Source organism: Prunus avium, chromosome 8 (assembly GCF_965620075.1).
Source record: "Prunus avium chromosome 8, drPruAviu1.hap1.1, whole genome shotgun sequence".
Taxonomy (NCBI): Eukaryota; Viridiplantae; Streptophyta; class Magnoliopsida; order Rosales; family Rosaceae; genus Prunus; species Prunus avium.
In genome coordinates, this window is record NC_142291.1 from 30977818 (window position 1) to 30993080 (window position 15263).

A 15263-nucleotide genomic window follows, 5' to 3' on the forward strand; every position below is an offset into this window, starting at 1 on the left:
AAATCCTCCCAAAAACTCTCTCTTCCCCTTACTTCAAGCCTATGTTTCTCATAGGAAACTCAAGCCTTCTCTCTCTCATGCTAAACTCACGAATGCTCAGCTCCCATGCCACAAGCTTCTCATGCCAAGCCTAAATATTTATTTGCAAGCAATTGTCTTTTTTGTTGGTGAAGATAACCAGGGTTTTTCCTAAGGCTCCGCTACCCTTTCGAAGCACACTTGAGGTTTGATTCTCGAACTCAGACACAATGGGGAAATTTAAGCCATTTTGCTCCTTACGGCGGCTCAGCCCATTTGTAGGTGCTGAAAGAAAAAGACCCATACAATATGAAATAAGTGTTGTGAATTAGAACCAACTCACTGCCCTTTAGACCTTGTTGTTGATGGACTTTGGACAAGACTCAATGATGGATGAATCTTACACACACACACAGAAAAATAACTCAAGCACAAAAGACACAAGTGTTTATAGAGGTTCAGCAATTTGCCTACATCCTCTCTTGGTGATCCCCTTGAGAAATTTAACTAATGAAGATAGGTTACAACTTTGGTTTACAAATAGAAACCCCTTTAGAACACTACCCTCACAATATGTTTCTCTCACACCCTTGCTCAACACCTTGATACACTTGAGAATTATCTCCTCTTCTTGACTCACTAGTTCCCAGCTACTTTTCTTCCAACTCTCTCTAACTCTCTTACATCTTCATACTTGCTCACTCTTTTCTTTAATACATGAGCCTCTAGACTTGAGAGAAGACCCTTGCTTTGTCTCCCACGTTCTGCCCTTGAATACCTGACATAGACCACAGGTTAGGCCAGCCACAAGCTATGTATTGTTGGTTACTTGTGTAGCCACCCTATATAGAACCATAGGGTAGCTACACCTTGAAACAAGTCTTCCAATGTCCTTCAATGCTACCTCAAACCCCCCAACTGATTGCCAACGTTCTTCTGACTTAGAAGTGACCCCTAGAGTCCTTGCAAGTAGGTGGGAGGCGATAGCCCTTGAAATTAGAGTTCAAAACTCGAGAAATCCGAAACTGCACGTGCTGGGCGACCGGTCGCACGCACTGAGCGACCGGTTGTTTTTGCACAGAGTCTTCAGACTTCGACTCTGTGTAAAAACGACCGGTCACAAATGGTTGGCGACCGGTCGCGAGTCGACTTCTCTCCAGACTTCGAATTTGTGTAAAAACGACCGGTCGCAAATGTCCTGCGACCGGTCGCTAGTCCAAAACTTGGTATCCTTTATGCGAGCCAATTTTCCAACAATAAGGCATCGTGGAGTCTTTTCTTTTTGGGTTCCAACTAATTCCAAACTCATTGTGGTCGAAGTCTTCTGCAAACCATGATTGGTTTCTCTCGTCTTTTTTTTAGTTGGTCACTTACTTTAATTGTTGCCATGTTCTATCGATTCCGATAGTTGTAAGTGGTGCACTAATGTTTTTGTTCTGATTTTTCTTTCTTTCCTACATAAGCTTGTAGTGGTTCAACTGGTCTGTGAGCATCCATGATATGTTGTTTCAACATAATGGTCTAGTTTGAAGTTCAACACAACCCCACCAAAAAAATTAGAAGAATGCAACAATCACAAAAATTGTTCATTTCTCTCATTCATATCCTAATACTTATATTTATTCATCACATCTTTTACACATACGTAACAAAATTGAATCAAGGGTTATTTACTCAAATGGCCCTCAAACTTATACCCGATTTATATTTTGGTTCATCAATTAAATTGTTCGTTCAAATGGTCCATCAACTCTATATTATTATGTCCATTGGTCCAACCGTCTAATTTTCTGTTAGATTTAACCAAATTTTAGGGTAAATATGACTTTTCATAATTAACAAATAAAAATAGGCTTAAAATAAATGCATTTGCATAAAAGAGTTGTCACTTATTAAGAATATTCACTTATATATGCATCCGAATATCTTATGTTTCATTTAATCACATTACATTGACAAGTATTCTCGTATCGATCCCTACTAAATTATTTAATTATGATCTATACCCTGACCAGCTAAATAACCCTATAGCAAGTCCTCATATTAATCTATGCCGCAAACGAGCAGCATAAGAATCCAAATGTCCCTTCTATTTTGGGGGAACCTTACAAGGCATGAAACTAAAGCTCTCCGGATGCTGGCAACTTCTAGGGTGCAAGGAAAACGAGGCATATTCCTCCACTGATCTTTGATCTGCAAGATCACGAATGCAGTTCTTCCTCAAGTCAAGAACCCCACTTTTAATCAGCTTCCTACAAATTGGCTCAACCATCGTAAAATAGTTGTTAGACAACGATAAATTGGCCAAGTTCCCTAATTCACACACCACCTCCGGCACCTTTCCGTAGAGGAAGTTTTCGGCGAAATTAAGCTGCTCAATCTTCTCCAAGCATCCCAATGAACACGGCAATGGGCCTGTGAATTGGTTGTTTCCAGCATCAAAGAGTGTTGCATCTTTTAGAAACCCTACACTAGTAAAAAAAAACATTTGCGCGACGAAACACAATTCGTCGCTCAAAGTGACTTTGCGCGACGAAAATTAAATTTCGTCGCTCAAAGTCTTACGCGACTAAATTTTGCACAACGAAACACAAATCGTCGCACAAAGTCACTTTGCGAAGACAAAACATCGTCGCTCAAAGTAACTTTGCGCGACGAAACAATAAAATTCGATGCACAAAGTCTTGCGCAACGAAGTGTGGTTCGTCTCGTAAAGTCTTTACAAAAATAAAGAAAATAAAAAAATTATTTGTAAAAATCTTTGCATGACTTTGCGCGACGAAACAATAAAATTCGGTGCACAAAGTCTTGGGCGACGAAGTGTATTTCGTCTCGCAAAGTCTTTACAAAAATAAATAAAATAATTTTTTTAATAAAAATCTTTGCATGACTTTGCGCGACGAATTTATAAACTTCGTCTTGCAAAGTCTTTACAAAAATAAAATTTAAAAAAAAACAATTATTTTGTTAGAAAAATATAATATTTTAAATGTATTATATTTTAAATTGACGATCAAATTGGTTCATTGTATTCATATAGGGTCAAGGAGTGTAGCTGTAAAAAATCATCAAAATCGAAATTGAAATAACCGTTAAATCGTGATTTTTCGTTTATAACCTTCAAAATTTTTTGTCCTATTACTTGATCTCTGAATGTTTATTTTTTCCGATTTTTGGCGTATATGATCTCGAAGTATAAACAAACAAGTTTGACGGTTGGATCTTTGAAACTAGTTTCGTAGAATGCGTATGCCATCAAAACAATATATTCACTAACAATTAAGAGTTTATTTATACTTTCATTAAATACAACATAAGATTTTGTTGTATCCACTAGTGTAAATATTTTAAATTGAAAATCAAATTGAGTCATTGTATTCATATAGGTTCAAGGAGTGTAGCTGTAAAAAAATCATCAAAATCGGAGTTAAAATAACCGTTAAATCGTGATTTTTGTTTATAACCATCGAAAAGTCTTGTCCCATTACGTGATCTCTGAATGTTTATTTTTTCCGATTTTTAGGGTATACGATCTCGAAGTATAAACAAACAAGTTTGACGGTTAGATCGTTGAAACTAGTTTCATAGAATACATACGCCATCAAAACAATATATTCACTAACAATTAAGAGTTTATTTATACTTTCATTAAATATAACATAAGATTTTGTGGTATCCACTAGTGTAAATATTTTAAATTGACGATCGAATGCAGTCATTGTATTCATATAGGGTCAAGGAGTGTAGCTGTAAAAAATCATCAAAATCAGAGTTGAAATAACCGTTAAATTTTGATTTTTCGTTTATAACCATCAAAATGTTTTGTCCCGTTACTTGATCTCTGGAAAAAAAAAATTCCCGATTTTTGGCGTATATGATCTCGATGTGTAAACAAATAAGTTTGATGGTTGGATCGTTGAAACTAGTTTCATAGAATGTGTATGCCATCAAAACAATATATTCACTAACAATTAAGAGTTTATTTATACTTTCATTAAATATAACATAAGATTTTGTGGTATCCACTAGTGTCAATATTTTAAATTGACGATCGAATGCAGTCATTGTATTCATATAGGGTCAAGGAGTGTAGCTGTAAAAAATCATCAAAATCAGAGTTGAAATAACCGTTAAATCTTGATTTTTCTTTAATAACCGTTGAAATGTTTTGTCCCATTACTTGATCTCTTAATGTTTATTTTTTCCGAATTTTGGCGTATACGATCTCGAAGTATAAACAAACAAGTTTGACGGTTGGATTGTTGAGTAGCTTTAAATTTGTTTATTTTGTACGTATAACACTTAAGAAATTGAATAGTATATATATTTATTAGTAGGTTTAAATTTTTTTTAAGACTTTGTGCGACCAATATAATAATTCGTCGCGTAAAGTATACTCTAAAAATTTGTGCAGGTACCAAAAATGAGAATTTTTTTTACGACTTTGCGTGACTAATATATAGTAGTTCGTTGCGCAAAGTATATTCTAAAAATTGGCGAGTACCAAAAATGGGAATTTAAAAAAAAAAAATTAAAACTTTGCGGGACGAATATATAATTCGTCGAGCAAATGTTTGCGGGACCAATATATAGTCGTTCGTCGCGCAAAGTATACCCGAAAAATTTGGGCGGGTACCAAAAATGTGAAATTTTTTTTAAATTTTTTTTCCACCTTTGCGCGACCAATATATAGTTGTTTGTCGCGCAAAGTATACTCTAAAAATTTGGCGGGTACCAAAATTGGGAATTTTAAAATAAAAAAATTTACGACTTTGCGGGACCAATATATAGCCGTTCGTCGCGCAAAGTATACCCGAAAAATTTGGGCGGGTACCAAAAATGGGAAGCGGGAATATTGTGGTCGCGCAAAACTTTGAGCGACCAAAATTTCGTAGCGCAAAACCCTAAAAATTTGGGCGCACACCAAAAATGGGATTTTTAAAAAAAAAAAAATTTCGAGACTTTGCACGACCAATATATTGTTTCGTCGCGCAAAGTGATACGGTTTTTAAAACCAAAATAACACCTCCACCATTTTCTCAATGTCTTCTACTCTTACCTCTCCTCTCTCTTTCCTTCTCCCCAAATCCTACCCTTTCTCTCACACTCACTCCTCTCACTTAGTCTCTCACTCTCTTATATCTCTTTTCATCATCTCTCACTCTCACTCACTCTTTCATCTCTCTCTCACTATCTTCTCTATTCTCTCACACTCACTTCTCCCTCTCATTCTCACTCACTCAAAATCTTGCCAAAAGGTATATTCTCTCCAAAGTTTTTTTTTTTTTTTCATTAATATATGTTTTTGGAGTTAGTTTTGAGTTTATGCCAATTTTTTGTTATTTTGTTGTTATTTGACAATATTTGTTTTTTTTGTAGGGAATCGTCGAGACTTTGACGGCTAAAGTTGAGGATTTGGACGCTATCGAAACATATCCTCCGCCACTACCACCACAATAGGCTTGTAGATTTTATTATTGTACTTTGTTAATTTATGTGTACATTTTGAATATTATATATATTGGATAATTTGACCACTATTTTTCATATGTAATTTTATTTTGAATATGTCAATTTAAATTAAAGTAATTAAAAAAATATCATACAATTAAATTAAATTTAAAAAGTAAAAATTTGAAAAATTAATATAATGAAATTGATATAAAAGAAATAATAAAACAAAATGTCAGAAACCTTGGGCGACAAAATATTTCGTCGCGCAAACTATTAAACTAGTTAATTTTAATTAAAAAAATTTTAAAAATAAAAAATAAAAAAAATTGAATATTTCGTCGCGCAAAGATTTGCGCGACATTAGGATTCGTCACCAAAGTGTATTTGCGCGACCTTAACTTTCGTCGCGCAAAATAATATTATTCATCGCCCAAAGTAGTTATAATTCGTCGCGCAAAGTATCTTTTAGCGACGTTAGTATTTGTCGCGCAAAGTTGTTATAGTTCGTCGCGCAAAATCTTTCTTTACGATCTTTGCGCGACAGAACTTGCGCGACCAAAATTTCGTCGCGCAAAGTTTGCGCGACGAAATTGTACTTTGCGCAACAAAATTATTTCGTCGCGCAAAGTGTTTTTTGTAGTAGTGCTAGTTCATAAGGGACGCAACCCGTTATCAAATTGTTCATGAGTAGAGCTTCTATCAAAGTTGATGAAGCGCTGCCAATGCTTTTTGGGATTGGCCCGGTGAATTTGTTGTTGGCTAAAGTGAGATAACGGGCTGGTGTAGCTCCAACGTTGTCTGGAAGTTTTAGTGTGAATTTGTTGTTGTTAATGAAGAGGACGTCTAGGGTTTTCTTGAAAATTTGTGGTGGTACAGACCCAGTAAAAGAGTTGAAACGAATGTCCAAAAATGATAGGCTATTCATGGTGAGAAGAGCCGTGGGGAAAGGGCCAAAGAAGTTGTTGTTGCTTATGTCAAGCTCGTAGAGATATTTGAGATTTGCAATTTTTGGAGAAATGATACCTGAATTAAACATCAATATGAACACAAACGTCGACTTCAGGGTTTAAAATTTAGGATATACATCGGTAGAAATTAAGAGTATGAAAATGTTGACCAAAATGTACCGAAAAAAATTGAAGATATTATTCGAATTTTCAGACCATATCGTACCTGAAAAGTTGTTAGAGTTTGCATGGAAGAGTGCAAGGTCAGGAAGTTGGTCGATGAAGCCGTCGATACTGGGAGCACTGAGTTGGAAACCATTGAAATCGATGGAGGCGAGAGCAATGGCGCTTTGATTGTCTGGTGGGCGATCACAGTAGAAGCCCTTGTAGGTGCATATATCCGAGCCAACCCAGGTTTGAGTGATGCCTAGAGGGTCTGAAGTGATGGTGTTCTTGAAGGCGTATATTATAGGGTACGCCAGAGCTAGTCTTTGGTCTGTGAAGTTCAAAAGCTCAGGGATAATTGGAGGTAAGGGGATTAGTGGTAGTGGAGGTAATGGGGGGAGTAAGGAAGATAATTGTGATGGGCTTTCAAAATTTGTGCAAATTACACTGGTGAAGAAACAAGGAAGGACGATGATCATTAAGGCTTGAAGAAAACGGTTAATTAGTAAAAAGAAGCTTCCCATCTTACAAATTTAATTGAATGGCCTCAAGTGCAAGAGTTTGAAAGAACAGAAGAAGATTATAGTTATAAGGACATTTGATAAGTGTTCTGTATATATATATAAATATCTTATGGATAGATTTGAAGTCTCAGTATCATAATTAAAGTTTGTGCACATGATTAGACTTTTTGGTAGTGGCTTTGACCCGGAACACTAGTTTTCCCACTCTTTTTTGGTAGGCGATGTTCCAGAGCGTTTATGCAGACATTTTTGGGTCCTTTTGTCTTCATTGCCTCCCTTTTTTTTCTCTCTAGAAGATATGAATCATATGGTTCATTAGTTACATGCGTGGAAATTAATGGAATTCTGACGTTTACACATGGTCTGTGTGGGATTGGAGAATGTTACAATTACCTAACTTTTTTCACAATCTCTTGTATGCCAAATATCTTGGGTAGTCCTTTCACCATAAAAGACTAGCTTCCCTGAGATTGTAGGATTTGCTTGAATATGGTACAAGTCGCCAGAGCTACTGCCAGTGAGTAATGTCCTCCCCGTCATATTGTCCTTTACGTGAAAACCATTAGCATACATCTCAAAATAGCAATTATTATCCTTAGAAAAACGGTGTATAGACAATAGATTCTTTCGGATAGCGGGAACACATAGAACATTAGTAAGTTTCAAAGGACCAATATTAGTTTGACCAATATGACTTATTGAGAGACGAGTGCCATTACCTACAATAATGGAATCATTACCTGTATATGGCTTCACAAAGGGGAGTTGAGAAGGACTCGACACCATATGATGGGTTGCCCCGGAGTCAACACACCAACTTGTGTTAGTAGGAATAGATGGTGAAGGGATATTGGAGGTGTTAGACTCTGCCATGTAGGCGTAATTACCACGATCAGGACATACACGTGAAGTGTGGCCTTGCCGGTTGCACATCTGACAGGTTTCTTGAAACTGAAAAGGAGGTTGATATGGTGGTGTTGGGAGCAGTGGTGGACGTCCATCATGTGAAGGCATTGATGATCTAGTGTCTGTTAGAAATTGAGGACGACGGTGATCACGACTATTCTGCCAGCCGTTGTCGCGAGTGAAGGTCCCGCCATTATGGTAGTTGGAATTCCAGTTAGGAGAACGACATGAATTTCTTCCATTATGCCAACTGCGACCTCGACCTCGTCCTCTTCCAAAGTTTTGAGACCGGGTTTGAGAATGGTTGTGGTGAGTGGTGCTTTGGGCTCGGTTCGGAGTGGCCTGATCATTGGTACTGCGATCAGAGGTGAGTGCTACACTTTGTGATAAGGAGAGGGAAGACATCCTCTTCAGCAACTGTTCTTCCTGTATTAACAAATCATAAAATTCATCAAAGGTTAGAGAGGGTAGAAGATGAAGGGAGGTAGTAAATTCTTTGTATTCATGGCCTAGGCCATCGAGTATATAATCAATAAGTTCGCCATAAGAAATTGAGGTGCCAGCCGCAGTGACAGAATCAAAGAGAGACTTGGCGTGGATCAAATAATCAGCAACTGACTTTTCTGGATCCTTTTTGAGAGTGCGTATCTGATCTCGCAAGGTACGAATATAAGTTTTGGACAGGGGTGACAGTCGTTTCTCAAGCAGCGTCCATGCCTCATATGCTGTAGAACATGGAATCAGAAGGGTCTTTATAGAAGATGAAGCCGTGGCCTTGATCCAACTTAAGACTAGTTTGTCTTTTGAATAGGCTGGATTGAGAGAACCATCGGGAAGTTTCTTCTGAGGATGGGTTTCTGTCTTAATCACATCTTCCAGATCATGTAATTCTAGTACATCTTCAAACTGAGATTTCCAACAGAGAAAATTATTACGATCCATTGGTGTTGTAAACAAGTGAGCGATATTGAAAGAAGTTGGAATAGAAGATGGTGTGGTGGTCATGGTATTTTGAGAAGTAGTCTGAGAGACAGAAGAAGAGTTTATAGGAGAGGAAGAGTTTGTCATTAGGATCGAAAAGGGGTTGCTAGCCTCTGCGAGGCTCTGATACCATGTAGAGAAATAACTAGGGTTTAGAGAAGAATAAGAAGTAGAATAGAAAGAACACCCCACGATGAGTATTCTGGTTGTATTGGATTTCTTTTATATGCTATACAGTTGACTTTGTACATGAGTATAAACAGAGTAAATTATACAAACGGTAAAACATAAAATAGGCAGTTCCAAGATTATAGGGATTGATTGAGATAATGAAGCAATCACACTTGAATGGCTACGTACTGCCGTGACTTGTGGGGAGTGCCTTGCATATTCATTGGCTGATGGGTAGGATGCTCTTCAGTATTCACTCCCTCTTATGCATCGGAGCTAGGGTTCTATATGGATTCCCTTTCAGGTGAAATAGTCATAAACAAGTCATCGCGAGGAGAGGGATCTAAAGCATTTTTCTTAGGGTTTGAATGCTTTTTCATTTTGTGCTCGCGTTTCAACAGCTTTGGTAGCTAGTTGTTTTCAAACTTTGACAGCTTCATCATCTTGACTTAGGATAGCAACCCAAGTACGTAATAATGAATAAAATATTGTATCACATTTGTTAATCATATTGATTCACATTCGTATGTTTTTTTTTTCTTTTACAAATGACAAGATTCAAACTTAAGATATCAATCACTTTTTCCAGTAACTCCAACGTCACGTTTGATAATTATGCATTATGTTGATGCGTGAAATTCGCAGCACCAATTAGAGTGCATCAAACTCAATCAACCCTTCCTCAAAAGTGGGCATGGTTCTGAAGTCGCACTTCTATATGTCTCAAGTACGGTGGCTGGTAACTCCAATCTCATGAAAAGAAAACATGAATGGGTCACTGAAGAGGTGGTTGGGTTCACCGACCACCCTCTAATAGTCTTTTTCCCTCAAAGGAGTCTTATAAAAGTATTGTTCTCAAGTATGGAGAAGTACTCCCTTTTATATAGGGAAGATGAGACCTTGCAATTGTCTTTTTCCAATGTGTGACTCAAGAGAGGTTGACAACATGGCACCATTTTATTGGGCGATCGGTGATAGACTGACGTACGTGTGCCCTTTCTTTTTTAGGAAATTAGACGTCAGTGGGATATGACGTGAGCCCATTTTAGCGCTTCTTCTTCCCACGTGAGGGCTTCTTGGGAGAGGCGTTTGGGTTAGTGCAATGGGTCATGGCATCGTGGGCTTTGGATGGGCCTGGGCGGCCTCCCTTTACCTCATTTAGGCCTCTTTAAGTGTGAGGTAAGGTTGGTGTATTTTATTAGTCGATTGGCCCAGCTACTTCCTCAAGTGGTATGGGCCTTTGCTCTTTAGGCTCTTTTGGACTGGCCCTATTGATATTTGGTATTAACACATTGAGTGATTTTGTTTGATCTTAAAAAATTAATTTCAATGTCCTTGGTTCAATGAGTGTTGCTATTTCCACACCCTTGTTCTATTTCCCCACCTACCTTATCTTCCCACCCACCATGTAAATTTGAAAAATAAATAAATAAATAAATAAAAGACAACAACACTCTCTTTCATCGCACCTTGAAGATAATAACTTCTTGTTTTCCCATCATATAATGGAAGAAGATATTTTGGCCTTGAGCTGCCTCCATCTCTGCCCAAGCTATAGGTTGTTGATAGCTTTCTCTCTATGCCTTCCCTATTATTGTAGCACATTGCCCAATTTCTCAAGCACCTCTTCAGGCCATTGCTTTAATTGCAACTTTTTCCTCAAGTTATGTGATTTGTTCTATCAAATGCCTTTTTTCTTAGTCTGTGAGAACACTAGAATTGTGCTTTTTCAAATTTACATGGTGAGTGGAGAAGTATGACGAGGGATGAAAATAGCAGCACTCAGGTTCCATTCCCCCTCCCCGAACAGTGCTTGTATAAAAAATAATAATTGAAGTTCAATGATATGCTTTATATAAATAAATAAAATTAAAAATCCTTTAATAAAATAGGAAAATGCTAAGGAGACCAACTTTAGATATTAACTTGTATATCATCTCTCTAATAGAGGGTGAGATCCGTTGTATTGGTGGGCTTCATCTCTATTAGAGATGATCCACAAGTTGATATCTAAAGATAATCTCTCTAGCATGACTCAATAAAATATTAAAAAAACTACTTCCGTCAATTCTTCCGTGGCCCTTTTCCTTCTTTCCAATCGTGCAATTATTACTTGGAGTTATAAATGTCTTTGTCCACCCAAAGAATAATAAAGGTTGCCGCCTATAAATGTCTTTGTCCACCCATCCGAGTACAAGAATTCTTTTTACTGACAGTTAAATCGTAACGTGGTGTTATCAGTTCACTTACATCATATCATGTGTACTTATTTAGGTTGTTAGGGGCGTATGGCCATGATCCAAAGAACTCTATTTCTGTCTCTTTAACTTCCACCCACATAGGCCCAGCATAGACAGATATTTCTTCTTTTAATCACACGGTTGTACACAACTAGGTCTATCTTCTATATCTAATCGTGAATCGTGATGGAGAGAAATCCCTCTTTTATATTGCCAGCATCACATGATTCATGCTTCAATAAACTTGGAAAAGGAAAAGAACAGGAAAAAGAGAAAGGGAAAAGAAAAGGCTCAAGAGTCAGGACCCATCTGGCATTATACGTTTCATTTTTTTTCACTCTCTTTCGAAAGCAATATGCTTCTTCTTCTTCCTTTTTTTTCTTTCTTTTTTTTAATGTTTTGTTTTTGGCGAATTTCAAAAAGGCATATGCCAAAGAAGGATAATGCAAGCATCGTCCTTCTTTCTTGGTAAATAAAGCTGAGCTTGGTTCCCTTTTTCTTTCGTGAATGAAGCAAAGCTTGGCTGGTTCCCATTTACGTTCCATTTTATTATAAAGAATGAAGACAAACTATCACATAGACTAACTTATTTTTTGGTCAAGCATAGACTATAAATTATTAGAGTTAACAACTTTGTAGAGTAGTCTATGTCAATGACTCATCAATTTTTATTTTTTTTGGGAGTCATTTAGAGATCTCAAAATTTGATTTTTCTGAGTCATTTATTTGTCATGCACCATCCAACCATAGTGAAAGTAGTTTCAACATATTTATTTTGGTTCTTACCAAACTTGATTTACCAATCTACAATACCTAATACAATGTCGATATTGTATTAATTTTGATGTTAGTGGAGGAGCTCTAGATGGTATTAATTTTAATGTTAAATCGCTCCGTTATTGTAATGGCCCTTTGTGTCTAGTTTGTATTGGCCCTTTGTGACTAGTGCCTTTTTTGGCTGAATTATAAATGCAATCATAGAATTTCTTTATAAAAAAAAATATATACAATGTTGATATTGTTTCCGTCACAAAATATGCTGTCCATTCTATTTGAAAGTGATAGGACTGAAAAATACAATGTTCATATTGTGTCGGTCACAAAATATGCTGTCCATTCTATTTGAAAGTGATAGGACTGAAAAATAAATAAAAATCATTATTCTGCAAATTTGCATATGCTTAATTAGGACTGCCTCTGGCAATCAGGGTGCATTGATCCATAAAGTTTTATACATTCAGCTTACAACAAATGAAAACATAACACACATGCTAGATAATCCCAACAAAAAGAAAAAGAAGCACACATGTAGATAATAAAATTAAAACCAAAAAAAAAAAAAAAAATCAAAACACATATATGCAAAATAAGAGAAGACCCATCACGACCACTTATTTTGGATGAGCACAAGTACATGATGCAAATCAATGCCCATGCGGCATAAGAGTAGCATAAGTTCGTGGGGCTTCAGCTGGTGCTTGAATATTATATGCTTTGGTGGTCAATTGGTCTTCATTAATATCTGCGTTCGTCTCATTCAAAGATGAAAGTGATCTTCTACAAGGAATTATCCTCAACGTTCTCAGTCTGGGACAAGTTCTGGGTATAGAGAAGAAGGCAGCACATTGAGCAGCTGTCTTCTGATTTGGGAGCCCCGGAATGCAGTTCCCTCTGACATCAAGAATCTTCTTCGTGATCAATGCCCTACAAGTTGGTCCTATCCGACTGAAATAGTTGTTTGCCGCGGAAAATCTCTCTAGATTACGCAACCTGCACACAGCCTCAGGTACCCTCCCATAGAACTGGTTACTGGCAAAGCTCAGATACTCCAGCTTCCCCAAGCAAGCAAAGGAGTTTGGTATGGGGCCTGTTAAGATGTTGGAGCTCACATCAAACACGGTTGCCTGTTTCAGGAACCCAATTTCGTACGGTAGACACCCTGTAACGAATCAAGGTGTTAAATATCGATGTTACCGAAAATGTATCGAACCTAAAAATTATCAAAAATTTGAGCAATTTCGAGGACATTGTACCTGAAAGCCGGTTCCCTAGGAAGAGAACCTCATAAAGGGTGTTCCTAGCTTGGCGAATGCTTCTTGGGATTGAACCAACGAACTTGTTGTTGGCAAAGGTGAGATAATGGGCAGGTGTGGAGCCAAGATTGGCTGGAAGTCGCTGCTGGAAATTGTTGTTGTTGAGGAAGAGGAGGTCAACATCTAGGTTAAACACTTTTGGTGGAACCGTGGCGTTGAACGAGTTGAACCGGAGGTCCAAGAAGGTCAAGTTTGTGGCCCCAAGAGTTTCATTTGGGAAGCCTCCAGTTAGCTTGTTGTTGCTGAGATCAAGCTCATAGAAGAATCTGTGCCTGGCAGTGCCTCTAGGGACGGTGCCCGTGAAGTTGTTGGAGTTCGCATGGAAGAACACCAAGTCCTCCAACCTGTCAATGAAGCCATTGAGAGGCAGCCTGTTGTTAAAGCCGCCAAACAAAGCTCCATTGAAGCTGACTCCAATGACCGCTAACTTCTTCAGGTCAGGGACAACTGCGCAGGTGAAGCCCTTATATTTGCAGACGTTGTTACCCACCCATGTTCCTGTGTAGTTTTTGGGGTCGGATTGGATTCTGCGTTTGAAAGCTTGGATCACATTGAAGGCATTTCTAAGTCGGTTGTTTATAAAGGGGCCTGGTTGGGCTTCAACCTCTTGTTGAAAACACAAATGTAGAAATAGGGTTGCAAGCAGAAGGGAAGCACAGAAAGAGATGCTGCCCATGTTTTTGTTTTAGCTATTGGGATGCTCAAGAGTAGCTAGGAATAGGGAAGTGATGAGAGAATATATAAGTAGGATAGGAGCATCTTCAAGGAAATGATAGTGGCAATTATTGGAGCATACAGTGTCATCCCCTAACTTATGTGACAATCTTCCCATAAAAAATTTCTACCTTAAGCATATTTGTCACTTGAAGCCCACGGTGTTTTTTATATTTTTTTTTTATCAAACTTTGGTACAAGGAGACAGACACACTACCTTGGCCAGCTGAACTAACCTACGTTTCAAAATGAACATTTAAAGCCAAATTAAATTCATACCTCACTCTAAGTGAGATTTAAGGACCAAATTATAATATGTCATGTAATTTCTCTTTCCATCAAATATAATTTATATGTCTGTCTTTTGCTTTACATGAAAAAAGTATGGTCTTAACCAAGGTGGTTGGTGTGAGTGGTTCGGCACTCTCATTCCTTAAGAGAGGTCAGGGGTTCGATCCCTGCTCTCGTACGAAGTCACCACTTTGGCCAACACTTTACCCCTTACGGGCCGACCCGGTGTGAGTGGGGATTAGTCTGGGTTGTGGTTAAGGCTTAAAGGTGCCACCCATAGTTGGAGCCCATCCAGGACCACCTCATGGTTCAGATCCAAAAAAAAAAAAAAAGTATGGTCTTGGGTTCTTTCCCCCCCTGTTCCATCAAAAAAAAGAAAAAAGTATGATCTTCCCCACCCAAAGATTAGTCCTTGATTTTGCACGTCATGGGTGTGACCTCATGAAGTAACTCAAAAAGTTAAGAGGGATCCTATCGCGACATGAAAGGGCAGATCACTCAACCGCACTCTTGAACCTGCTCATGGAAGTTTTTGGTCTGGATTTCAAATTTTGCCCCTATGATTTATCTACTTTTAAAACAATACAAAATGCAATTTAAAAATTATATAAAAAAACCCAAAAAATAATGAAAAATAAAACTAACAATTAACTATTTTATTATCTGCGGCATTATATATATAGGATTCTTTTTTAATAGGCTTTTTATCACAAATGATCCTTAACGTTTACGAAATTATAACAAATGGTCCTTGAGGTT

At 37.7% G+C, this 15263-nt stretch overlaps 2 protein-coding genes across 2 annotated transcripts; both read right to left on the minus strand.

Annotated features, from left to right (window-relative positions):
- Positions 1-5857: 5857 nt before the first annotated feature.
- Positions 5858-7157, minus strand: LOC148292532 (uncharacterized protein At4g06744-like). The gene is made up of 2 exons (XM_088246203.1): positions 6646-7157; positions 5858-6495 (listed from the first exon to the last, which is right to left on the minus strand). Exons 1-2 carry the CDS (start codon positions 7106-7108, stop codon positions 6083-6085), a joined length of 876 nt encoding a protein of 291 aa, XP_088102329.1. The 5' UTR covers positions 7109-7157; the 3' UTR covers positions 5858-6082.
- Positions 7158-12544: 5387 nt separating this feature from the next.
- On the minus strand, positions 12545-14292 carry LOC110749512 (uncharacterized protein At4g06744-like). The gene is made up of 2 exons (XM_021949623.2): positions 13440-14292; positions 12545-13345 (listed from the first exon to the last, which is right to left on the minus strand). The coding sequence occupies exons 1-2, from the start codon at positions 14173-14175 to the stop codon at positions 12831-12833; spliced, it is 1251 nt and encodes a 416-aa protein (XP_021805315.2). The 5' UTR covers positions 14176-14292; the 3' UTR covers positions 12545-12830.
- Between the last annotated feature and the right edge of the window lie 971 nt (positions 14293-15263).

Excerpts from the sequence above, each read along its gene's own strand:
- LOC148292532 (XM_088246203.1), bottom strand. The coding sequence starts at position 7,108 with ATGGGAAGCTTCTTTTTACTAATTAACCGTTTTCTTCAAGCCTTAATG. Across the intron at positions 6,496-6,645 it reads AAACTCTAACAACTTTTCAG|GTATCATTTCTCCAAAAATT; the intron begins GTACGATATGGT and ends TGTTTAATTCAG.
- LOC110749512 (XM_021949623.2), bottom strand. The coding sequence starts at position 14,175 with ATGGGCAGCATCTCTTTCTGTGCTTCCCTTCTGCTTGCAACCCTATTT. Across the intron at positions 13,346-13,439 it reads CCTAGGGAACCGGCTTTCAG|GGTGTCTACCGTACGAAATT; the intron begins GTACAATGTCCT and ends GATTCGTTACAG.